This window comes from Anguilla rostrata, chromosome 7 (genome assembly GCF_018555375.3).
Source record: "Anguilla rostrata isolate EN2019 chromosome 7, ASM1855537v3, whole genome shotgun sequence".
In the NCBI taxonomy this organism is placed as follows: Eukaryota; Metazoa; Chordata; class Actinopteri; order Anguilliformes; family Anguillidae; genus Anguilla; species Anguilla rostrata.
Genome location: NC_057939.1, coordinates 18,236,489 through 18,263,181, shown reverse-complemented (window position 1 = coordinate 18,263,181; position 26,693 = coordinate 18,236,489). Strand labels below are relative to the sequence as shown.

The window sequence follows — 26,693 nt, the reverse complement described above, 5'->3', positions numbered from 1 at the left end:
GTCTGTATGTGCATGCCTGTGTGCGTGTGTGCATGCCTGTGTGTGTGTGTGTGTGTGTGCATGCCTGTGTGTGTGTATGTGTGTGAGATCATATGCACTTCCCCAGTTTGTGAAAGTAAGCTTATGAGTACTTCAGGAGCAGGATGCGATGGCTTGTTTTAAGGAGGGCTGCTCATGGTTAGCACAGAGAAGCTCTATAGCTCTGTAGTGTTTATATCTCAGATCTTTACTGCCATCATAACTGTGGGGTCATTGTGAATGAGATCTTTTTCTTAAGTGACCTCCACAGTCAAATGTGAGGAATACTAATGAGTACGTGAGCAGTGTCTCCTTAGCACTGTGTGAGTTGAACATGGGTGACTCCTTGGCACTGTGTGAGTTGTGCAGAATTGCTGAGGGTCTGTAATGGTGACTGTCCCGTTCCCATGTTCCCCAAAGGAGCGAATCATCGAGCGTCTGAAGGAGCAGCGGGACAGAGACGAGCGGGAGAAGACCGAGGAGCTGGACAGCACCAAGAAGGAGCTGAAGGAGCTGAAGGAGAAGGTCAGCCTGCTGCAGGGAGACCTGTCTGACCGTGAGGTGAGTGCTGACCGCTTAATGACCTCACACTGACCTCACACTAACCACACACTGACCTCACACTGACTACATACTGACCACATACTGACCTCACACTGACTACATACTGACCACATACTGACCTCACACTGACTACATACTGACCACACACATACCAGACTCCACTGACCATATCATGAGAAAACACTGACCGCACTCTAACCGTCCAATGACCCTAACTGACCACTCGCTGACTATGTCATGACCAAAGACTGATCACACACTGACCGAACGCTGACCATATCATGAGCCACACACTGACTGAAAACTGTGTCCCACCGTGTGGCACTTGGTCTGACTAATCTGACCAAATGCTGACCACCTACTAACCCAACTGAACTGACTGTGTCCTCATTAATCAAATGGACTCTGTGGCCATAACCTGAATCTGACCCAGCTGAACATACTCTGATAGCACATTCTTGTGCTCCGTCCAGTGAGTTGAAGCTATGCAACTGACTGTCTGTTTGTGGACCGAAAGTCTGATACAGTCAGGAGGGGAATTTTGAAATGAAACCCAGGGATGGGACGCCTTTCAGGGGACGTCCTGCTATAAACAGAGCCTTTAGCCCCCTGCCCCTCGCCCTCTTCTCACACACAAAACCCGCGAGCATATGTACGCTCGCAAAGCAGCTCTTCTGCATCCATCACGCTGACGCTCGGCAGTTACAGAGCTGTGCGTGGGAACAGGAGTTATTATTATATTTTTATCACGGTTTCGCGTTTCTCCGCTCGGTCTAATGAAAGGCTGCGGTCGGTAGCGCAGCCAGCCTGCGTCAGTGACCGGGGGTTGGGGGGAGGGGGGGTGCCGGCTCGCAGGATGCGGTTCTGAGAGCGCGGTCCGGCACGTCACGCGTTTGACGCACGTCATAGAAACCAGATCTGATCTGCGTTTAGGACCGGGGCTTCTCCGCGCTGGCTCGCTGGCTGATTGGCCGGCCCGTTTGATTGACAGCGCTCGCCGGCCAGCTCGGTGACATGGCGCTCGCGGGTCAGGGGACGGGACGGACGCGTCGGCCGACCGGTCGCGTTGCTGAACGGCGCGGTCCGCGCAGGGGAGACGGAGACGGAGACAGAGAGGAGCTGCGGAGAGGAGCTGCGGAGGCAGGCCGCTGGCTCTCGGCGGGGGCGTGGGCGTGGCCGCGGGTTTGCGGCGGGGCGGGGCGGGGCGGTGTTTGTCTTGGGGCGCTCGGCCGCAGCGCTTGCACGCGGCGTTTCCAGCGCCCGATAATTAAAGAAGCGAAACGGAGCCGGGGTGCGTGCTCCTGGACCGGCGGCCCTGACAGGAAGCCGGATTCGGGTCGCGGCGTCCTCCTCCTCCTCCTTCCCCCTCGGTTCGTCCTGTTCTGCCCGACCCCGCTGTCCCGGGCTGACTCCGGCTAGCGGAGCCCACAGCGCCAGGGCTGCGGTCCTGCATCCTACTGCTCAGGACACACACGGGTTCACTGCACCGGCCAGCCTGATTGGCTTAGAGACGGAATGGCCACTATCATCTGTGTTCTGATTGGTCCCTGCCTGGAACAGAAGTACTGTGGGACAGTGCCTGGTGTATAGATTATCTGTTCCGGTTGTTTATTGCTTTATTTTACTCATGCACACACACACACACACGCATGCACACATGGACACACACACACACACACACGCACACATGAACACACGTACACGCACACACACATGCATGCACACACACACACACACACCCACACCCACACACACACAGGCACACACACAAAAGACAATATGGACAGGACATGGAACCCGAAGTGTCTGGCTGTTGAACAAGGAGTCCACCTTCTGTGTTTTTCTTCGGTGGTGGATTTTATTATTCATGTTATTCCTATTTTGTGGGATCCCTACATTCCTCTCCGCTGTCTGCTCCAGCCCCGAAAGGAGGCTGAGCCAGGAAACCACTTAACCCCCTCCACTGGCCATGTTCCCTCACGCTCGCACTGCGCAAGATAAACAGCGAGCCGCAGCCCTCTCTGCTCTCCTCCTCTGACCCCTCTCCCCTCTCCCCTCTCTCATCCCTTCCTCTCCCTTTCGCTCCATGTTGCGCTGAGTCTGCATGACACCCAGCTACCCTGCTCTCCCCCTCATAACTCTTTCCTCTGTGCTCCTCTCCTCTCCTCTCCTCTCCTCTGCATTGCTCTGTCCTGCTCTCCTCTCCTCTCCTCTCCTCTGCATTGCTCTGTCCTGCTCTCCTCTCCCATGCCCAAAGCATTAATAGATTAAGAACTGGTGCAGGGGAACCTCAGCAATTGGAGGCTGACAGACTGGCACTGTGACTGTGTGTGTGTGTGTGTGTGTGTGTGTGTGTGTGTGTGTGTGTGTTTGAGGATCGCCAGCACGTGACAGTATGACATGGTATTACTGGTGTTACATGGCACAGTGGGTCAGGGATGACTGGTCCCAGGCTCTGGCAAAAGCTGAAAATACAAGACCGGCGTTTCCATTTCAGGCTGTACCCCACCCCCCCCTCGCTAACCGACGCGTTTCCACCCACAGAGCGCTGTAAGGCCATATGAGCATTAGATCAGTGTTTTCGGCTGCGGACCTCAGTGATGTGTAAAACCTGGCCGCCCCTGACTGGGAGCGGATGCGGCGGGGGAGCGCTTCACGGGTGGAGGGGCGCGGCACTGAGCCCGAACCGGCCCGGCGGTACCGCGATGCGCCGCTTACTCGCGCGCTGGAGATTCGGATTGCCCTCGGCCTCGGCCTGGGACCGGGGGGGTGCTTTAGCGTGTGAAGAAACATCTTCCCATGTCCCGCCACTGAGTCACGCGCTGTGAGGGAGGAGGCCTGGCTTCACTCCCCCGCCCTGTCCCTCACAGAGCTCCCTAACGTACGCAGCAGGCAGCTTAATGCAGCAGCACGGTGACATATAACCCCCCTCCCCCTCTATCCTCCCCCCCCCCAGACCTCCCTGCTGGACCTGAAGGAGCACGCCTCCTCTTTGGCCTCCTCGGGCCTCAAGAAGGACTCCAAGCTGAAGAGCATGGAGATCACCCTGGAGCAGAAGAAGGAGGAGTGCCTCAAACTGGAGTCCCAGCTCAAGAAGGTGAGAGCGCCCCCTGCTGCCCACAGATAGCCACACGCTACACGCTTTACAGTGATACCCAATGGCAGGTTATGGATGGCTATTGGTGTTTTAGCGTTTCTCTCCCTGGTCCATTATGGGGTGCACCCAGTAGCTGGAGCCCGCTTCTCTATGCTAAATCGAGTAGCTTATGTGCGAGCATCCATTTCTCCTGTGTACGGTGCCCAAGTTTTTTAAATGCCATCTTCCACTGATGCCACTTTAAAAAAAAATCATTTTATTTTATTGTGACAGTTTTTCCTTTATTTTCCTTTAAAGTCATTGATTTTCTTTCATGCTTCCCCTTCCCCTTCCATTCCTCCTGTTTCTTCCTGAAGCTCTCTGAACTCATGTCAGCCCATCCTTCAGAGCTTGTAAGTGCACCCAGCCGTGTCTGTGTAGCACAGGAAACGCTGTGTGTGTGTGTGCGCGTGTGTGTGTGTGCGCTTGTATGTGAGCATGTGCGCGTGTTTGTGTACGTGCGTGTGTGTGAATGCGTGTGTGCGTGTGTGCATGAGAGTGTGTGTTTGTGTGTGTGTGTCTGTGTTTGGCTGCGTATGTGTGTGTGCATGGGGCCGAGTTGACTTTGCATGAGCACCTGTGCATATCCTTCTCTCTGTAGGCGTGTGCCTGTGACTCCGTGACTGTGCGCTTCACTTTCCCACGTCATAAGGACTGCTGTAACATGGCTGTGCACTGTTTGGCCGGATGTGGCATCCTCTGGTGCTCTGTGCTGTGTGGTGCTATGCAGTGGGCTGAGCTAGCTAGAGTCTGCTGGCTGGGGCCTGGGCTATAACGATTCTCAATGGAAGAGTAGCATTCGCTGCTAGCCTCTTTCTGTAGTATCTTGTGTGTGCCAGTGCACATGCACACAAGTATGTGTCTAAGTTGTGTGTATGTGCGTGCTAGTGTGTGCGTTTTTTGTTGCATTTTGTTTTTGTTACCTGGGCATTCCCTTGATGTCTCTGAGCTGATAAATTTATCCTCGTGAGACTCATCATCTTTCATGGCCACTGACGCCACTGACACTAACTACAGACAGGTGGGAGCAGAGAGTCTGTATCCGCACAGAGAGGAGATCCAGTCCGGCGTTTTAGACTGAGTTAGGCTGGAGCTGTATTGGACCAGAAGCCTGGGCCCCTTAGCAGCAGGCAGCCGTGAGACCCCATGTTTGGGCTGCCCCTCCTGGGCCTCGCCTGGGTGAAGCACAGGCACTGAGGGCCCTGTCATGCCATTTTCTACCTTCCGCCGTTATCAGGGCATTCTCACAGCTCAGATATGTGCTGCTGTGCACATTTCATCTCTGTGTTGTACAGGCTTTATTTTGGCCGTCTTATCCAGTATATTGTGCGAATTACGGTGTACTGGCAAAGCCAGGGGAAGCTCGCATTAATTACTTCCCCAAGGCTCTAGGGTGTGGATTCAGGGTGCGGTTTTTGGGTGTCGAATCTGGGCTTGGCTCCAGGGAGAGCAGGAGGAGAGCTTAAATCCAGTCTCCAGGTGAAGAGCGTCACCGGTGTGATCAGAGTTCCAGAAGTCAGCCCCTTCCAGACCTCCGGGGGGAGCAGCAGACAGCTCATCGTGCTTGGAGCGGGACCCGACACGCCCGTCCTCTCTAATGGACACGCTGCAGACAGCAGCGCCCCTCAGTCCGCAGTAATGGCTGGCAAACGGCCGGCCGGTCTCATCCAGTCACCCCTGCGTTTTCCCTCCTTAACTCCCTGCAGTTTGAGCACACGGCGCTCCTGCCCACACTTGACCTGACAGGGCCGATGGAAATAGCTGCGAGCCCAATCTGGGCTCGGCTCACACAGCTCACACGGGCACTCTGCCTCCCGGGGGATGGGGAGCGGAGCTCCGCTCTGATTGGTCCCCGCTGCGCTAACACTGCGCGGTGCGCTACGCTACCTCATTAAAACCTGCACCCTGCACTCCAGAGGCCCCGGCAGGGCGAGGGAGGTGTGAGCCCCTGGGCTCCTGCCTGTCACAGCGCGTATTCTGAGGGCCGCGCTCACGCGCTGGAGGACCTGTGTAGAGCAGCGGCTCCCCTGAGCAGAGGGGTGGGGGGGGTGGGGGGGGGGCAGGAGGGGCGGGCGCTCGCTCCTCAGCAGAGCCGCCTGGCAGAGCCGCGCCCGGTGATTAATCGCTTTCATTCTCTGCCCTTCTCTCCTCCTCCCTCCGTTCCCCAGTGTAACGTGCGAGTTCCCTCTCTCCAGCTCTCCGCTCTTCCCTCCCGCTGTGTGCAGCCGCGGCGGCGTGTGAGCGGACGCGCTGCTCCTCTCTGCGGGGACGCTGCACGCTCGCGCGGGTCCAGCTGGGACGCGTTCACCCGAGGCGAGAGAGCGGGAGCTTCCGTTCGATTGGACGAGACCGGGCCGGCCGTGTTCCAGAACAGTCCGTAGACGCGGGAGCGGGTGTCTGGGGATCCTCTGTGCTTTAAGACAAACACACAGAAGAAGGATGAGACTGGCCCCTGCATAGCTCCACACTACTGAGAGAGGCCTGGAACACTGTCCCAGTCACAGACATGTTCCAGATACACTGGATATGGCAGTGGCTCACCACACACACACCACACACACACACACACACACACACACACACACTTACATAGGGCCACACACACACGCACACACATACATAGGGCCACACGCACACACACACACACACACACGCACACACATACATAGGGCCACACACACCCCACGCCACACACACACACACACACGTAGGGCCACACACACCCCCCACGCCACACACACACACACACACAACCTCATCATCATCATCAGACTGATTCACCCCATATGTCCGCTCACATTCACATGAAAGTTCCATTTCTCACACCATGTTTGCCGCCCAAACCGCTCCCAGTCTGCTGCTCTGCAGCCATACAAGGCCCTCCTCCCGACTCCAACACCAACACCTTCCCCTGCACCCAAGAGCATCGTTCTGATTCGCTAGTGGAACACGCACAGCTGCGCGGACGGGCTAGCTAATAAAGGCAGTTATGAAAGCCATTTCCTACCCTTTTTAATATGTGGTGAATTATGAGCAGTCAGGCGTTAGCACACGAGCCTCCCTCACACGTCCAGCTCGTAAGACCTGCGTCAGAACCAGCGCTGGATGGAAGGCTTTGGGTCAGCCAAGACCGTGAGGCCTGCAGAGGAGAGAGGGTGCAGGAGGAGGAAGATGAAGAGGAGGAAGAGGCTGGACGAGAAGGCAGTTTAAGCTGCAGAACTCTGCTTGGGGGGCGTGAATTGCGGCTCCTCCCCCTTAAGAAGTTCCGGCCCGAGTGGCAGCCGTGACAGCTGCACCCCGCGTTCTGTTCCGCTGCAGCCGCAGGTGGTTGCCGAGCGACGGGGGGCTTCCATGACGACCTTCTGAGCCGATGCTCCTCACTGGGGGGCTAAATGAGAAGGAGAGCAGGAAAGGGCGGTTTGGCTGCTCAGAGACCCGCTGTGAAGCTCAGACTATGGGGGGAGAAACAGGGCGGCAGGAACGGCAGCACCAAGCTACCTGCACTCCTGTCTCTGAATCATAGCCAGGTTCTCTCTCTCCTTTTCTGTTTTATTTGAAGTTACCACAATTATTCCACATTGTTTGAAATACAAGTAAGCACTGTCGCCAGAGTATGATTTGAAATTACACACTTGTCTGTGTTTGTATACACGCATGTGTGCACACACGCGCGCACACACACACACACACGCCCTTCTCTCTCCTCTATCCTCTTGCACTCAGTCACTCTCACAGTATGACATAACACTGTTTGCTCTCCCCGCGTTGGAAGTGGGCTCTTGGCGGTCGGCGTGGAAACCCTCGCCGTTCCAGTCCCAGACTTTAAAGAGCAAATTAAAGGGCCCGAACGGCCGCATAAATAATATCTCTAATAAAACGTAATTATTTATTAAATATAGCCGAGGGGCAAAGGGGAGCCGCTGTCTGGAGGGGCGTTCGGGGAGGCTGGCACGGCGCGAGTACCTGGCGCGGCAGCGGGCAGCCTGGCACAGAACCCCGCGGGCCTCCCCCTCGCCCGCTCTCTCCCGCCCTGTCAGAACCGCCCGGGTCAGGGAGTGTGCGTAGCCGTGGCACCTGCGGCTGACTGCTGGCTGGCTCCTCGCCGGCTGCTCGCCAGCTGCTCTCTGGCTGCTCGTTGGCTGCTTGCTGGCTGCTCGTTGGCTGCTCTCTGGCTGCTCGTTGGCTGCTTGCTGGCTGCTCTCTGGCTGCTCTCTGGCTGCTCGTTGGCTGCTTGCTGGCTGCTCTCTGGCTGCTCTCTGGCTGCTCTCTGGCTGCTCGCTGGCTGTTTGCTGGCTGCTCGCTGGCTGCTCGCTGGGTGATCGGAGCGTAGTGTCAGATCTGGCTCTTGGTAATTGCAGTGGAAGGGTGTGGGGGGGGGGTTGGGTTAATCACTGTCCGTTTAAAGCAGCCTGGCGGTACACACTTCCTGTCTCAACTCCTGTGAGTTCAACTGGAACAGATTCCCGGAGACGGTAACAAGCCAGGTCTGGGACACACACACACGGGGTGATCACATGCCAGTTTAACAGCTGCGTACTGGGTTTTTTTTTTTTTTTTGTGGGTGTTTTTTTCCGGAACCCTTCTTACCCACCGCTGCATCACCTCCGGCCCAGCTGTGAGGTCATGGGTTTAGCCGGGGCCGGCGCTGCCACAGGGGCGGGGGCGGGGCTGGGGGTGCGGGTAGGGGCGGGTCGTCGGTGTGGACGGAATGCTGGCCCGGCTGAACCCTGGACCGGGCTGGGTTGGACCTGGCAGAATTGGGTTATTATGCTGGGGGCGGGGGGGTGTTTGGACTTTTTTCACCCCTCTGAGGGGTGTTAGCTCAGGTCACCCCCCCTCCCCACTACACATAGGCTCGGCTGTCATTAGAGGAGACTCAGCCCCTCATTTCGCCCTGCTAGTAGTGTAAGAGGATTTATAGCTGTTACATTTGGGAGCTGGCCTGTAAGGTTTTGAGTATGAAGTTTTTGAAATGAAGTGATGATGGCTGTGATGACGTATCCCAGCATTCCTCTGGCCTCTTAATGTGGCCTCCAAAGAACACGGCGAACGTGCCCGTCTGAGACGTGCTAAAGGCTAATAGGCTGAGCACGGTAATGTGCTGGTAAATGGTGAAAAACGGAGAGAACTGTGTGTGTGTGTGTGTGTGTGTGTGTGTGTCCATTAGCAGTTTATTCCCCCGCTCAGACTTTATAAAATGAGGCACTAGTGGTCAGTGAAGCAAGGCAAGATGTTCGTTTAATGACTGCGGTGCATTCCTGACTGAGGGGACCGGAGTCAAGCAGCCGCATCTGGCTCGAGTGTCCCCTCAGAACGAGCTCATTGGCTAGTTTCACGTGTGTTGTGGATGAGATGCGTCTGAGTCGTCCCCCATTGGCCGGTGGCCTAGTTGGACGGTTGATGATGTGAAAAGCAGGTCCGTGTCTTCATCTTCAGTCGTTTAAAATCCATTTTGATGTTTCCAATGAACTAAGATCATTCTGTCCAGGTTCCAGAAAAGCCAAAAACACACGGCACTGTAAGTATGGACTGAGGTTTGGTGCTCGGTCGCCCCTGACCTGGGCGTGTCCCCCCGCAGGCTCAGAACGCAGCGGTGGAGGCGCAGGCCAACACGGAGCTGTCGGAGCGCATCGCCTCGCTGGAGCGGGAGGTGGCGCGGCACCGCGAGGACGCTGGGAAGGCCCAGGCCGAGGTGGACCGGCTGCTGGAGATCCTGCGCGAGATGGAGAACGAGAAGAACGACAAGGACAAGAAGATCAATGAGCTGGAGAGGTGAGGGGGCGCGGGGGGGGCGCCTGTTTCCACAGCCTCTGCTGTGGAAGCGTGTCCATCTGTCTGTCTGTCCCTCCATCCGTCTGTCCGTCTGTCTCCTCCGTTTCTATCTGCACCTGAAGGCAAGGCTTTCATACAGGTTATGTCTTATATGTCTGTTTTCTTTGCATTTACCTGAAGCCAAGGATGACTCCTTTACAAACCTGGCGTCCTCTGTCCATTTGCACTTGTCTTTCTCTCATTCCCTTTATGCATCTTTCTGTGTTTGTTTGATTCCGTCTCTCCTTCGGCTCGGTCTCTGTCTGAAAGGAGTGTGGAGGTGGGCTAGAAGCTGCCATTCAGTGGCCCACGGAATTTTGTCACACAACAGAAGGGGCAAAGGGCACTTCATGAGATCTTAAACTCTCACCATCTTAATGTAGCCCTGCTCTTTGACTGTGGTCAACATGCAGAAGTAAATTCATGTTTCATAGAAATGAAAATGGTTTAATAATGAATAGCTATTGAAAATGATTTTTTTTTGTGATAATTAGACTTGGACTTATAGTCGTGGACCTCTTTGTTGGTTGTTTGCCTGTACTGATGAATGCATTGGCTACCTAATTGATTGAATGTGAGGTGCGTCTGAAGCACTTTGAGACCTTGGGCCTTCACACAGTCCTAGCAGGATGTTGACGTTCCCCGTTCCCCCTCAGCTCTTTAAAAGCGGGGGAGAGCTTTAGCTTCAGCTTTAGCTGTGCTGCGTCTTGTCTTTGGACTTCAGCTCCAAGCCACATCAAAGGTGCAGCTCCTCTTTCAGAGCCTTAAGCCTTTTTTTAATGTGCCTGCTCCTCTCCTTTTAGACTTTCAGTCGGTTATGATTGTTCTCTTTTGATTCTAATTGAACTTTTCTGGGGCGTTTGCATGCAGAGCGTATGAGAACATGCTGTACGGTATTGTGCTGTTGTGCTGTGGCGTGTTATCCTCAGGGTGTAAATTACTGCATTGCACATCAGGTCTTACTGCCAGTTTATCCGCTGTAGGATGATGCCTTCCCTCAGCCTGCTGCTCATTAGAGCACAACGTGTGAGAGCGAATCTGAAAATATGCATATAATATGTATATTATCCTCAGTAAAGTATGTATATAACCCTCAGTCCGGTTAGTTTTTCTCAGTGGAGCACACCCACAGCACTTTCATTCAGCCTCAGCTGTGTTGAGTTTCCATTGACAAGGTTTTGGGTTAATTTGTGAGGCCCGAGCTCTTGCTTACTCTAAGAGGGCGTTTTGGTTGGTAGTCAGAGTTTATGGCGCTAAATTACAGTTTATGAATATTCATCAAAGAGGTGTGTCCAAGGACAGACCATCCTTAGCCATGGTATTATCTATATCACGCCCCTTCATGAATATTTATAAGATGCATAAAATTGGAATTTTTCAGCTTGAACAGCAGAGGGGACTTTCACTGTTAAGAATATGGAGGCGGCCATTTGGTTGGTCTAGACAACTTCTGGATTCAAGGCCACATGACCCGCACAAAGAGGCTGAATCCATTGGCATTTTGCATATCGTTTGAGCCTAAAGGATGGGCCAGCTGTCCAGTCTTGGCCTTTTGTGATGTCATAGCTGTAGAGGTGACATCACGTCCAGGGAGGGTCGTTCTGCATGTTCCCAGCAGTGTGTAATGGCCGACCCCTGGTGTAGCCTGGGCTCATTAACTGTGAGTGCTGTATGTCATGTTGTTTTGTCCCTGTGTGCGTTCCCATATTTTAACATCCATGTGTGTAAAATTGTTACATTCCACCCCCCCCCCCCCCAAACTTCCCTCCTCTTTAGCCCCTGCCCCTGTGACCTCACCTCCATTGTCTATGCAGCCAGAACCCTACTGCTGTCTCCCGCTCCTCGTCCCCACCCATAAGCCAGCCCCCCGCTCGCACGGCACTGCGGCGTGGTTTTTACCGGTGAAGCCCCTGCTGCCAGCGCAGTGTAGTTACAGCGGGGTACGGTTAGCGGGCGGCCCGCGTAGCCTGGGCCTCTGCTCGGGCAGGCTCTCGCTCCATTAATCAGAAGCGCTTCTGCAGAGCTCCCCTGTGAGGGAAAATCCAGTTCCCCAGAGCTGCCCCGCCAGCCTGCACGTCTGCCCCCCTGCGACGTGCATGCAGGCATGCGCCCGCCGTCTCCTGCCAACGCTGCAGGGTCACATGCTGGCTGCATCGGAAGAAGAGCGTTTGTCTGCCAAGTGTAAACAGCCCCCCCCCCCTTCCCCCAAACCCTTCCTGCGCATCCACGCACTGCACCCTGGGATCGTGGGGTGCCAGGTTAATCTCGCCTCTGCCCTGCTTTGGCTTGTGATGATGATGCGTTTCCTGTCCAGGTGGGGTGAGGTAATGCTGGCAGGGATGGCCCTGATGGGGGGAGGTAAGGATGACGGAGTTGTATGAGCCGGAACCTGTTTGATCTTGATTAATTCCCTTCTGCGTCCTGCCAGCAGAAAGATTGTTTTCACATTGTCGTAAACACACTTTGCATGAGAGGAACAGCAATGCAGTCTGCCAGGAGTGTGTGTGTGTGTGTGCGTGTGTGTGTGCGCTTGTTTGTCTTTGTGTGTTTGTACATTTTGCTGTTTGTTTGACTGCCTTGGCGTGAGTGCATGTTTTTCCGTGTGTGTCTGCATGTTTTTAGCCGTGTGTTTCTGGACGTCTGTGTTTTACTTGAGTTAATTGGTAGTAATTAATTGTGGGGGAAATATAGCATTTCTCCCAGCTCTCCTTGTATAAATAAATGAAAGAAATGAATAATTAAGGAGATGCTGACTCCAAACACATTCAGGTTGAGAGTGGAATGATGTGTCAGGAACTGGAGAGTTTCTGGCTTAGTTTCTGGAGTAGTTAATGCTGATGTCTCCGATCTGATATGAATCAGCTGTAATTTAAACATGAAACGTGCCCAGTCAGGATCAGTCCTGGTCAGACTGTGTTTACTTGCGTCTAATCGCACACAGAGAATCTAAACCGAAGCAGGATAAATGCATTCAGTCACAGAGCAACGAAGAACGACAAGCCCATTTTTTAGGGGAAGCAAAAAAGAAAGAATTTGAGGGTGAAAAGCGTGACATGCAAGTCACGTGATGTATTTGAGTGAACTGGCCTATGAGGGAATTTGTTGCGGGCGAAGTAGCAGTGTGAGTGAAAGCTGTGAGAAACGTCGGCTCTCTCCGTGACCTCTGCCCTGGCGTCCGATTGGCCGTCGGCGCCGAGCTGGAGTCACGACGGATCACGCCCCGCTCGGAGACGAGCCACGGGACGTCCCGCCGCCGCGCCCGCTGGTTTCCGCCCCGGGTCGGCGGGGTGAGAGAGCAGCGTGCCCCCCCCTCCTCTCCCCCCCGCCGGGGGCCTTCCGGCGGCTCGTTTAGTGCTGATCTCTGCCAGGCTCTCCACGGGAGGCCAGGGGGAAACAAGGCCCCGGAAAGCCATGCACTGTACTTTTTCCTCTTCTCTTGTTTTTGCTTTTTTTTTTTCTTGCTGTTTTTTTTTTTCTTCAAACAGGTGCTTGAGCTCCCGGGTGGATGTCAGGCCTCCGTCACGTTTATTGACAGCCGTCCCGGGCCCCTCCCCCCCGTGGGGGGTACAGACAGAGACTCCGCTTTGCTCAGATCAGTGCATTTCTTTCCCTCTGTATAATTAAAGAGGAGGATCACACGCAGAAGCTACACTTTGTTGCTCTTCCACGGTTACACTGGAAGAGAAAGGAGCGTGTTTTCTGTTTGATATTTTTTTCACAGAGATCAGGACGTGTCAGGATGGGATCTGCCTGGCACTGGAGTAATAAACTGGGGTGTGGGGGGGGCAGTACTCTATCAGAAATATCGTTCCTCCAATCACTTGAACCCGGTAAACATGGTGATTTTGGGGGTTTTTGGGCTACGGATTTTTGGGATTGTGGGATATGTAGTGCTGGCTGAGGCCCTGCTCAGGTCAGGAGAGGGCGGGGCAGGGGGGGAGACGTGGCCACTGATCAAAGCGGTAGATGCTGCCTCGCCTGTTTACCAGCGGAGCGGCTGCCACCCTCTGGAGTCCTGAGTGCCTGAAAGGAGGAGGTTTTCGGAAGAGGGGGGTGGGGGGGAGGTGTCGGTAGTGCGTCCAACTGGCCCATGTGATAGCCCAGAATGCTGTTGTCTGTCTTTATCCCTTACTGTCGTCTTTTGCTCCTTGTGATGATTCTCATTTCCCCAGTGTACCATGGGAGCATTCACACCCTCTGTATCTATGACTGCTCTGAGGATGAGCTCTCTCTCTGTGGAAGAGCTCTGTTCTAGGCACACAGTGCCTATCTGTCTGTCTGTATATCTGTCTGTCTCTGTTTATTTGTCTGTCTGGTTGTGCTCTGACCTTGCCTGTGCTAACACTGGTTTTCCCTCCTCCATGCTGACTAACTGGGCTTTTAACTGTGTTTCTCTCTTCTCTCTCCTTCCTTTTAATCTGTGCACTGGAATGCTGTCTTCTTCACAGTCTGGCCTCAAGGTTAGTAGCTTCTTCTCTGTTCTCTTTTTCCACTCTGCACCCGCATGACTTCGGACAGGGGAACTCTGGGATATGAGTGGCACGTAATGGCGGCAGACGCAGTGAGACTGGCTCAGCTTCCTCTGAGTCCTCTGATGGGCAGGAAGAAGCCAGCTGTCCTGGCTGTCCCGGTCGCAGTGCGGCCTACTGTACGGAGGCGGAGTCAAATCGTGAGCTCACAAGGCCTAGAAACCCCCTGGAAAGCGCATAGTAGAGTCTGCTTTACTGACACACGGCTTCAGAGAGAAGCGACACGTTCAGTGACAAACTTCTCTTCAGAAGCGCGCGGAACAGGAGACCGGGGAGGGGAAGGAAAAAAACCCAAAACAAAAACCCCCCCACTCCACAGAGAGGCTCCTGAGCAGCTTTAATTGGAGCGAAAATAAATCCCATCAGTCACCGCTCTCAAACTCGCCCGAAAGGCGCGTCTGCGCTGCCGGCGTTTGAAATTGATTGCTGCTCGGCGCAGTCTGGGCTGCGGCGCGCGGCTTTGTTGTTTAGCATGCTTATTATTTTTTATTTCTCCGAGTTGTTTTGTCGAGGTTTGTCAGCTTTTGTTCTCCGAGAAAACAAACAGCGCTTTGTATCTGGAACGTCTTGACAGTGATCTTTTTTTTTTGCCTTTGATTCCCTCTTAAAGAAGTGAGAAACGCACGCAATCAATATCCCATCCTCGCCAGCAGACGCACGCGCGAGAGGAACTTCGGTGCGCTGTGCATCGTTCCGCCCTCTTCGCCGGGCGGGGCTACTTCCTGCACGTGCCCAGTATGGCTGACACCACATTCCCACTGCAGCTTCACACTAGGGACATTGTTCCTTTAAAGATGCTGTAAAATTGCCTTTCTGTTGCGTTTGAATTGTTAGTTCAGCCAATTTGCAAAGGCGTATACTTCCTTATCTTCTCATTTATAAACAAGAAAATAGATTTTATTGTGTAGTGTTGAAACACAAGAGCTGGTGGCCTGACATTGTGTGTTCATTTTGTATGGGTATTCACTTCAAGATCACTTCCGATTGGTAGATTGGTTAAAAAGTAGTGTAACTTTTGAAATAAACCTGGTCTCAGAATGACCAATAGCAGGTCCTCCAGCAGGGGGCAGTGTGGATACTCTGCTGCTTTCAGGGTGCAGAAAACTCTTTTAAAATGTAAACAGAAAAAAAATTGGTCAATATGGTGTTTTTTCTTTGTGTACACTGGCGGTATTATGAGATTAAGATTTTGATTGCGCGCGGTCTCTGAAGTGCCCCGTCCTGCTTACTGTGTAAGATTTCCCGCTGGTTCCTCGATAAATAAAAAGGTATCCGTTCCCCCTCCGGTCCCGTTCGCCCCCGGAGCGGTCGGGCCGGCCGGGTTCGTGAGAACAGTGCCGTCCTGTAGGTTCGCGTGCGGTCGGACCTTTCTGCCAGCGTGGGCTGAGCTGCCCCCGGCCCGGATGGGGAGCGGCCTGGACCTCGACCGCACGGGCGGCGTGGCCAGAGAGAGGGGGGGGGGAGCGGTCATCTCCTCGGTCCGCTGATCCCAACAGCATCCGCTGACGGGGTGGGGGGGGGGGGATGACTTCATAAATTAGAGCGCCCGTCCATCTCCGGTTTCCCCGGGTCCGGCGCCAGCGCTGGCCTGGCGGGCCGGTGCGTCAGTCCGTCCGGCCGGTTGGAACGGGCAGTCCCCGGCACACTGCGGGCCCGTTTCGGTCGGGCTGCAGAGGCCCGGCCGTCTCCCCGACCGCAGCTCCGCGGGGCAGTGTGTCTGATCCTCTGTTTGTGTGGGAACGGGCCTTCTCGCTCTGCGGAAGGGAAACTTTCGGGACGGGGGTGTCTTTGAGTCAGTGGGAGGGCAGCGAGCGTCGCAGCCGGCGGGACGGCCAACGTAAAGAAGCCGATTTTTTTAGAAGGGAAAAAGAAAGAAAAAAAAAAGAAAGTCCACACAACAGTTATTTGATATTTTGTGTGCGAGCGCGTGCGTCTGTGCCTCCTCTCTCTCTCTCTCTCTCTCTCTCTCTCTCTCTCTCTTTCCCTTTCATCATGCCGGTCACGATTTTCAGTGCCGAGACTCTCCTGTCCTCAGTTGACTCGAGGCTGTTTCTCCCATTCCGCCGGGGTGGGGTGGGGGGGGGGACCTGGGGCTTATGCAAATTAGTCGGCGCAGGACAGCGAGAGAGCGGAGAAGGCACAAAAATGAAGGAATTAGACGTGACGACGTGGCGCATAATGCCATGATGAAAGGCCTGCGCTGCAGTCATCTTCGCTGCCTCCTGGAACCTGTGCACCGCCATTAATCCCCCCGCCGAGCCAGGTAGCATTAGCCTCCTCTCCTCTCCTGTCATTATTCCCTCCTTCATTATCCGCGAGAAAGACGGTTTCCCAGTTCTGCCCTGTAATCCCCCCCCCCCGCCCCCTTACACTTGTTTGGGGTTTTGTATATGGCCAACAATGGGGCCTTTTGAAAACCTTGTACGTGCAGCCACGTGCTAATAAGCCCGTTAGCACCGTGTCAGGGGCCCCCCGTGCGCCTTCCTGGGGTCCTCACGGCTTCCTGGGGCCCCTTGGGAACAGGGCGTCCGGTGGGTCTGCGGCCTCTCGTTGGCGGCCCCCCCCTCCGTGACCGGCCGTTTGGGGCTGACGTTGGCGACCGGCTGGCAGCAGTACCGCGTGCTTCACGCGGGGAGGGGGGGGAGAGCGTGGGACCTGATCTCCGGTCGTGCCCGTCGCTGGGTAGCCGGGAAGAGTTGGCAGCTCATCCCTGGAACTCAGTCCGGCAATTTGGGGTCAGTTTAATTGATCCTAAAGAATAATCTTTGTACTGGGGCACTGTAGAACGATGTTTGTTTTATTTTAATGAGGAGGACCATTTGTGTTTTTGTGGGGGAGGGGGGGCTTTGATCTCAGTTTCAAAGTCTGTTTAAGCAGAATCTCGAATTCTCTGAAAGAATTGCGGGAGCTTTATTTTATCTTTTGAAAGTACAGCATACCCCTGCCTCCGAGCCAGCTAATAGAGGGGTTGGTGTTTTTCTCCTCAGTCCATTTGAAACCCTACCGTAGCTAATGGCCAAAACTAATATTTCCCTGAAAATGACCTCGAATTGAATCAGTAATTGTATGAGTAGAACTGCGATTTGGGTGTTCTCACGCTGCCCCACAATGCCCCTCTTCCCTTCCCCTCTGACGGAGACAGTCATGCACACACAGTCTGTGATACTGTATGTGTGTTTGTATAAGACATGTATGTATGCAGTGTGTCTCCTCCCCTCATTCTGCTCTGAGGTAAAATTTTTACCTGAGTAGCTCCAAGCTAACTGCACCACTGAGAATCTGAGAAATTCTGTCCGTGTGTGTGTTTGTGTGTGTGTGTTTGTGTTTGTGTGTGTGTGTGTGTGTGTGTGCGTGTGTTTACGTGTGTGTGTGTGTGTGTTGCAGGGGTAAGCACACAGGCCTGTTTGTGTTTGGCTGACAGTGGTGCTGAAACAAGTCTCCAGTGTGGTGGGAGGGGAGAGAGAGAGAGAGAGAGAGAGAGAGGAGAGGGGGGGAGAGAGTGTGCAGGGGTTTGACAGGAAAATTAGGCTGTGAGATATTTTTCTTTCTCCTTTTTTGAAATTTTGGCGGAGGTCGCCCGGCTTTGCTCCTCGTTACAAAACGGCTTTTTGTTCCCGTTGGCCTCCCCCTTCGCGCTCGTTCGGAGCTGTGCAAGCAGATCAGCCGTGAGGAGCAGGTTCCCCAAAGAGCCGCACCTGGACAGGGCCGAGGTCAGTCACCGCGTACCGCAGGAGGGGCGGAGCCAGCGCCCAAGGTCCATTGCAACAATTTTATTGAGGAAAGGAAAATGTTGGAAAAGGTTAAATGAAGTAGCCAGTAAAATAGCAAGCCCCTGCTCCCAAAAGAAGACCTCAGATGGTTTAATATCTCCACGCTGAGCATCTTCTGTGGCCTTGCCTGAGCTCCCTCTGCTGTTATCCTCCTCCTCAGTTTGGCCCAGTCTGTCCCTTTGGCACCGGACACGCATACTTCATTTACTGCAGGAATTGATTTTAACTATACAAAGCATTTCCCAAGTGGAGGTAGATCTCTGACTGCCTTTTTGAGCTGGAAAGGGTGACCCAGGCTGTGGGTTTATGCTTCTTGTGTTTTTTAAATATTTTAAACAGTTCAGCGTGTTGCAGGTTTGGCTGACTCACTTTGACCACAGATATGGCCGGTCAGTGCATCCACCATTCACAGGTTCAACCTGCCTACTCACGCTCTGCCCGTATGCCGAGTGTCGGTCTATTGGCTGAATGTGTCAGCACACTGGCCTTCCATTGGCTGAATGTGTCAGCACACTGGCCTCCCATTGGCTGAACGTGTCAGCACACTTGCCTTCCATTGGCTGAACGTGTCAGCACACTGGCCTTCCATTGGCCAAATGTGCAGCAGAAAGCACGGCGTGGTACTCGTGATGCCGTTTGACATCATCTGCATTAAAGTGACACGTATCTTAGAAAAACACCCTACATCTTATCACAGCCTTAAATCACACACACCGTACCACCGTGAGCACAAACGCTGTGGCTGCGCGTGCGATGTATCCGTACGCTAGCAGGTCTGACAGCTCTGCTCTGTATTCCCTTTGGGGACACTGGGAGGGGGTCCTCTTTGTGCTCCTGAGAACGGGTCAGATTAGCCGCGTGTGCGCGATCACAGCACAGACCAGCACGAGAGCAGCGGAAGAAGGGGAGGGAGGGGGGGACCCCAGAGAGGCATCCCTGGTATGAGGGCTTAAGGGGGGGAGGATCAGGTCAAATTAACGCGCTGTCAGCTGCGCTTAGCACCCTGCTGTAAACGCTGCAGCCGTCTCAGCGGGGCGGGCGGGCAGGCGATATCCCCCTCGATTGGGGACCCTGCTCACTCAGCCACTGTGCGAAGGCCAGAGCAGTGCGAGCAGTACCCTCATTCACCAGCAGGGGGAGGGAGTGAGCGTTTGGGCTGGAGATCTGTGATACAGGCTCAGCTGTGGCCAATCCTGGCCTGTGGATGGGAGTTTTTCAGTATTTACTATTACAGTTACTGGGAGCTACAGTGCGCTATGGATTTCCAGCGCGTTTGGCTGCGTTATGTATTCACTCCACACACACAGGCTAGTAAGAGCGCTAGCTGTTCCCGCTGGCTCTGCAGGCTGCCTGTGGGATTCCTGAGCAGCGTGCAGAGTAGCGCACGGACGCACGCGTGTGACTCAACCTGCCGCTTCTCACAGGAGCGTCTGTCTCACGCACGTCAGTTCGCGGGAGCTCTCGCCGTTTCCCTGTCGCGGTGACGAGGGGGAAGGCGCTAACGGTCTGTTAGCTGTCAGGCGTGAGCGCGCGGTCGCGTGTGTGTGCGAGCACGCGTGTGCGCGCGCTGCGCTGTGAGAGGGGACATTGGGAAACGCGCGCTTGTTGTTCTTGGCGGCCCTCTCTGCGCCGGAGATGGTTGCCGGGTTTCCATGATCCGTTTTAGGGGAAAATCTGATGAAAATCCGCCCGTGGCTCATACACACTCCCCTAATTGCCCGCTGATCGCTCCGGATTCGGCCGGTCAGTGCAGCGCTGTTTAAAACCACATTTAACTGGCGGCTTCAACAGCCAAAGTGCCCTTCACATGCCATCCCAGTAAACGCTCATCTCCGCACACACTCACACACACACACACACTCACACACACGCAGACACACATACACACACTCACACACACACACAGACATGCATGCACAAACACGCACACACACCCACACACAGTCACACATTCACATACACACACTCACACACACAGACATGCACGTACATACACGCACACTCACACACACACACACATACACACACTCACACACACAGACACACACAGACATACACGTACACACACATACAGTCACACACATTCACATACACACACTCACACACACACACGCACATACACAGACATGCACGCACACCCATGTACACTCACACACATACGCACGCACACAAAATGAAAACAATCAGGTGGTTGTTGGAAGAGCACTGGGGACATGCATTTGGCCAGCCCTTGGAAAATAGCAGAAGAGAAACATTCCTGGGTATTTATGACCTGTTGCAGATATATATATACGTGCGTATCTATGGAGACAGGGGTTTGGAAGTGGAACACGTACATGTTGTTCCACTGATCCGACATGTCAGCGAGGATTAGGGAGGAGCCTTCGCTGAACAAGCGACGCGGGCGAGGCAGTCTGGAGCTGCGTGTTTGCTGGGGGTCTTAGAACGACAGGCTACTTAAACAGAGTGTGTGTGTGGGCATGTCTGTGTGTATGTCTCTGTATACTGTGTGTGTGCGCGGCTGTGTGTGTGTGTGCGTGTGTGCGTGCGTGTGTGTGTTCATCTTTTTCCTCTTAGCTGTGATACTGTATGTGAATAGATGTACTCATGCAATATGTATAGCTCCATGTTTCTGGTAGTGTTGAATCCTATGACAAGATGGATATTACAGTACGTAATTCACTGATTTAGCAGACATGTGTGCCGATGGTGGCCGACAGAGACTAAACCCATATAGTTTCACTCCTTATCCATTCATACGGCAGGAGGTGCTTCAGGTTAATCCGGTCACGTAGCTGGATTCATCCATGTATTCATCCATTCATGTAGAGGGTTATTCATCCATTCATGTAGAGGGTTATTCATCCATTCATGTAGAGGGTTATTCCCTGAGGTGTTACGGTTAAGAGTCTCAGCGCTCTGGTCCCGAGGCCATTCCCTCCCCTGTGAGCAGCGCTCCTCTGGGCCGGCTGCTTTAGGGAGGCCCTGTCCCAGGAGGCAGGCTCACACAGGGGTTAAGGAGGGGGAGATTTAGGGGCTCCAGGGGCCTCCTCTTTGCGGTCGCCGGAGACAGAAGGGGAAGCCTCTTATTTGGGACGGAGCGGTCCCCTCCCTCAGCGGTCAGGGTTCTGGCTGATGATGCTGCTGCTGTTTATGCCTCCCCCCCCCGGCACCCCCCCGACACCCCCACAATTACCCCAGCCTTACACTGACCTGTATACGGGCCACGGCCCCTTAAGTGGTTGCGACTGTGTAAATACGCATGCATGCGTCTGCGCGCTCCTGCCCATGCGCTCTCACATGTGAACCGGCCTCGTGGAAAGCAGACATAAACAGTAGGGTATCGGGTCCGGAGATCTAAATGGGTTTAGTCTGAGTTTATTTTTCGCCGGCGTTTTCGGAGTAATGGCGAGAGCAGGGACACCGCTCCTCGCCGCCCACGCCGGGCCGCTCCCGTCCGCCGCTCGTCGCCGACAAATTACGTGTGGGGTAGGTAACGCGTCGAGTACACGCAGTCTCACGCACCTGCCGAAACCACAGTCCCCTCAGGCGGCTGCTCGATGGGGCACACATGGTGCAGATACCCGGCTGCCAGGGTGTGCAGTTTGGCTGCGCTTCAGAAAGATTTGAGACTCATGGATTCGCTAGCCATTTGTAGCTCGGTGCGGCTCTGGGCTAGAGCAGCCTGAGCTCGGCCCTGTTTCAGTGTTGGGACAACCCTGGCTACACCCCCACCCTTGTTCTGGAGTCTCCTGCTGCACTTATAAAACTCAGCCAGGACACCGCCGGAACTCCTTAGTCGAGTCAGCGATGGAACATTAGGGTGAATGAAAACCTACAGGATGGTAGATCTCCAGGAACAGGGCTAGAAACCACTGACTTAGAGTCTGCACTCTGGTTGGAGCACAGGCAGTGTGTCCATCTATGCTGAGTCTACACAGTCAGCCTCACACACTGCGAGGAACGTGAAACCCTGGGAAAAATGAAACAGAGAGGAAGAGGAACGTGTGTTAGAAAGCAGGCCCCAGCCATGACCCACGGAACAACCACAGGCCCCTCAGGGCCCGGCTCTGCCCGATCGGGGCCCGGCTGCCGACGGAACCGGCCCTGCCCACGCGCGCTTCCCGTCTGGCTGCCGCTCAGGAAAGCTTTCAGCTCATTGGCTGCGGCCCTGCTTTGTGCTCATTGGCTGCGGCTCTGAGCTCAGCACCCTGGAGCTTGGCCCTGAGTGATCAGGTGTTGGGAGCAGGAGCTGCCTGGCTGCGACTCCCCCACCCTCGTGTTTGGAGCTCCGTGGCCCTTTAAAGGCATAGCCAGGGCCTGGACCGGCCCGGCCGAGCAGAGGCGGAAAACACACGCTCAGGAAGTAAGAGTCCTCCCGAGCGTTTTGTTCCAATCACCTGGATTCTCTAATTAGAAAAATTCTTCTGCCAGGTGGCGGAACTAATTAGCGAGAGCAGCTGGCGGGGTTCGCGGGCGGGAGAGGCGCACGGCGGGACTCTTACTCTCTGACCCCCGGCCCTCCCGCCCCCGTGGGCGAGCTCGGCCGTTTCGGGACTCCTTCTCCCTGTTCCGTCTCTCCTCCGCGGGCTCGGGGAAACGCCGCCCCCGACGGGGTCACGGGCGTCGCTTCCTGGAACTGGGCGGGAGGCCGGCTGTCGCGTCCCATAATGCCGCGCTGTAACTCACCAATTACGGCGACGGATTGCGCGCCTTGTTTTTTTTTTTTTTGCCGTGGCGACTGCAGGATGGGCTTTCTGGGATGCCATAACATGAATCATTAAACGCTATGAAGCCTCACTGCCTTAGCTATTTTCACATCTGTTCTGAACAGGGAGAGAAAGGGGGAGGAGAGAGGGAGAGAGAGAGCGAGAGAGAGATGAGTGAAACAGGTTTTCCCGATCGAGTCAGACGGTCTTGGAAAGCCGATCCGGGCGACGCTGCCGGGACGGAATTCAGACGGCTCGCCGCGGCGACCGGGGACCAGTAACGCGCTTCCTCTCGCTGTAGCGCAGCAGCTAGCGCCGCTCCCCCGACGCGACCGCGCCAGAAAACCAGACCGCCTCCTCTCATCTGCGTGAAAAAGAAATAAAAAACATTATGCGCCTGCTGGGTGCTGCTGTGGGCCCGTCCTGCGTTTTCAGTCCTGTCGTAATAAAAGACAGGAAAACTCCGTTTTACGTTTGTTATATTTGTAACAGATTGTTCGTTCTCGTGCTGTTAAACTAACCGGGTCTGTCAGGGATTTTAAAGGGATTTTTTAATCTCCTCGCAGTCTTGTTAAAGTGCCCTTTATAAACAGTTTCTTTTTAGCCCGGTATAGGGCCGCGGTAAGGGTGGGTGGGAGGCTAATTAAAAGCTGACGTGCGCAGCATGTCTGACGAGTCAGATGGGAAAACGTTGGCCTGTGCAAGATCACCTTAAACCTCCTTAAACCTGTAACAGGAAAATAAGCCTGTCCATAAAACGATCTGCGTTCTGTCAGTGTAATTTCATTTCTGCGACCGCCTTCCCCTCCTCGCACAAATCCCGCTGATATGTGAACTATCGCCCAGATCTGGACCAAGGCCCCCACCCCTCCCGGTGCAGGTTCCCAGGCTGGGTGTGTCTAACCTGGGCTATGTGGTGCCGGACCCAGGCCCCCACCCCTCCCGCCCCAGGTGCCCAGGCTGGGTGTGTCTAACCTGGGCTGTGTGGTGCGCTCTGTCCCTGTGCAGGCAGATGAAGGACCAGACCAAGAAGGTGGCCAACCTGAAGCACAAGGAGCAGGTGGAGAAGAACAAGAACGCCCAGCTGATGGAGGAGGCCCGCAAGAGAGAGGACAACATCAACGAGAGCTCCCAGCAGGTCAAGGTAAGAGACGGGCCGCAGGGGGCGCTGTGGGGATGGCTGGGCAGTGTGTGTGTGGGGGGGGGGCAGAGCTCCCAGCAGGTGAAGGTAGTTATGGGAGAATCAAGCACCAGACTGGGGGAAACATCAGATTTTTGGGTGTCAAAAACTGGGTGTGCCTAGGACAGTCAGGAACACAGTGTTCAGTTGCCAGTGGCTATCAATGACTCAATCATTAAAAAATTTTAACCAACCATTGCGGTTGACTGTGAGGATCAGAAACCAACTGCGCTTGGTTCAAACATGTCATTGATAGCTCATTGTTGCTCCACCCATTACCCACTGTGGGGATTCTGAAGCCAATGAGAAGCCAGCCACAGGGCAGGCTTGCGGTGGTAGGTCAGTGGTCACTGGGTGTGGTGTACCTTGACAAGGACAGTGGTTTGGTTCTGTGCCGTGTCCTGCTGTAATCTGAGAGGCAGTGGAACGGGCCCTGCTTCCTGTGCTGTGCTGTTCTCACTTTTTACTGCGCCGTCCACACGTCCCGTCCTGCTTTATGTGTGTAATAAAGGGCTGTGTGGCCCAGCTCGCTGCTTTGATGTCTGATTCAGCCGCACACCAGAGAGCGACCCCAGAACTGTCCATCAGGTAAAAGAGACGGTGCATTACAGACACTGGTGTGCACGCACACACACACACACACACGCACGCACGCACGCACACACACACGCACGCACGCACACACACACACACTCAGACACGCACGCACGCACGCACGCACGCACGCACGCACGCACGCACGCACGCACACACACACACTCAGACACACACACACACACACACACACACACACACTCACACACACACACACACACACACACACACACTCACTCGCATGCACACATGCGCACGCACGCCCGCTCGCTCACTCTCTCGCTCGCACTCACACACTCATGCTCGCTCATATGCACACGCACACACACACACACACACATTTACTCGCTCACACTCACACACGCTCACACACACACATACACGCACGCACACACACGATTGCACAGAAACCCATACATACTGCTTCTTTCCCTGACTGTGTTTGGAAGCGAGAGAGCGGGCGGCATGCTAAGCAGCCTCTAACCGGTCTTGGCCGGTTCTGGCGCGGGCGAGGGGCAGGCGGCGACGGGGACAGGAAGCAGCAAAACCGTTGGAACAGGAACGCCACTGGTGATAACCTAATAGGCCTGGAAGCACTTCACAGCAAAGCCCCAGCTGAAGAAACAGCACCCCCCCTACCCCCCCTCCCCCCCAAACCACACGGCAGTGGGACGGCAGCCGCGGCCTGGCCACAGAGCACCGGCGCGGGACGGGGTGGGGCAGGACGCGGCGGAAGCGGGCCCAAACCAGCGCAGGTTCTGAGGCCTGGCGCTCACAGCGGGCCTGTGTTGGGTTTGGCTGTGCCTGCAGGTCCAGCACCCCCACATTGTGAGGGGGGGCATTGTGTCTTGTGTGTTAGACTCACAGTGCAAAAATAGAGACTTTTACAACGGGTGGAGTCCTCAGCATAATGCTACTGTACCACAGTGGGCCGCCATTGCTTTATTGTGGGTCTGTCGTTTCTCTGTCTGGTTTTCTCTCTCTCTCTTTCTCTGTCTCTTTCTCTTTCTGCCTCTCTCTTTCTCTCCCTCTGCCTCTCTCTCTCTGGCCCCTGTGCAGACGTTGTGGTCGGGCTGAACTCGGGGCACGAGGGCAGGCTGGGGTCTGTACTGGGCTGGTCAGAGACAGACATCTGCCCCCTCACTCCCCCCCCCCCCCAAAACGGCTGCATCCGCTCCGTTCCCGGGACCGGGCTCAGGGGAGACCCTGCAGCCGGCGGAACCTGCCGCCCCGGCCAAAATCAGCAACCGGCCACTGCCCCCAGGCCCCGGGGCCTCAGCGTCCCGCTATCCACCCGAATAATCGCGGGGCTTTGGCACGTGAGCCGCCCGGACGTTACTGGACGTCCCCGGGGTGGGTGGGGGGAGGTTTCAGATCTGGACCAACGTGCAGAGCCCGTCTCCTGGGTGTCCGGGGCCGGGGAGGGAGGGGGGAGGAGTTAGGCGGAGGGGTGGGGATAAGGGGGGGTGGCTGTATTGTAATAATCCCCCTCTCCCTCATTTCCTGCTCTTCGGCGCTGGGATTAGCTGCGGCGAGGCGGCCGCTCTCCCCTTTCACTTAATTGAGGCGGGTTCCAGGGGGAGAGCGCGGCGAGGGCGAGCGTGTGCTGCAGCTGCCGCTGTGGACTTTGGCTCGCCCCCCCCCCCCCCCCCCCCCGGGTCCGAGCGGACCCCCCGGCACTGGCTCCGTCGGGGGAGGCTCCGGACGGCCCGAGCCAAAACGATCCCTTTTAACAGATTAACCAAAGTTATGAAATAAAAATGATTTGACCACCTGACGTCTGGTCCATGGGCCAGGGGAGGATGTGACGTCGTGTGCATTTCTGTATGTCAGGCGGTGTGCAGTCAAGCGCACATCTTTTCCCAGGCCCTCGTGCCTCTGGAAAGATTCTCTTCGCCGTAATATTTGACCCTGAGCCGTGGCTGTCCATAAAAGCCCCCCCTTCCCACTCCCCCCCCCCCCCCACTGCATTAAAGGGGCTGCAGAGTTTATGTACTTCCACATTTCTTTAAGCTGAGTGACATTTTCCGCCCTCCTCAGAGCTCCTCTGACATCCGATATTTGCACGTGTGGAGTGAATTGTAATCCTCTCCCCTCACCCTCCCACCGCGCCCCCCCCACGACTGGGCCAGATTGAATATCGACAGGTTGATGAAATCAGCGGTTTTGAGCGGCTGCAGGGCGGGATGGATGGATGGATGGAGGGAGGGAGGGAGAGGGGGAGGGCGAGGGCAGACGGAGGAGCAGTGCCTGTGGAAAAAGGCAGGACAGTAAAGCGGGGCAGTAAATACCTGTTTTTATGGCGCCGGTTTGAGCCCCCGCGCCTGCACTGTGCGGTCGCTCAGACGAGGCCCGGCCTCCCCGTCTCCCAGCATGCCCTGG

General features: G+C 55.1%; 1 protein-coding gene across 11 annotated transcripts in view; it reads left to right on the top strand.

Moving 5' to 3' along the window:
* LOC135259249 (ELKS/Rab6-interacting/CAST family member 1-like) overlaps positions 1–26,693 on the top strand; it is a 218,688-nt gene that overhangs the window by 73,742 nt on the left and 118,253 nt on the right. For 3 of the 11 annotated variants that reach the window (XM_064343383.1, XM_064343388.1, XM_064343391.1), the window contains 6 exons: positions 439–579; positions 3,539–3,679; positions 4,036–4,071; positions 9,297–9,490; positions 13,978–13,989; positions 23,546–23,681. In XM_064343383.1, the coding sequence (XP_064199453.1) occupies positions 439–579; positions 3,539–3,679; positions 4,036–4,071; positions 9,297–9,490; positions 13,978–13,989; positions 23,546–23,681 (660 nt within the window). The remainder of the gene's footprint in view (positions 1–438; positions 580–3,538; positions 3,680–4,035; positions 4,072–9,296; positions 9,491–13,977; positions 13,990–23,545; positions 23,682–26,693) is intronic. The other 8 variants (XM_064343386.1, XM_064343389.1, XM_064343392.1 and 5 more) reach the window with 4 other exon arrangements.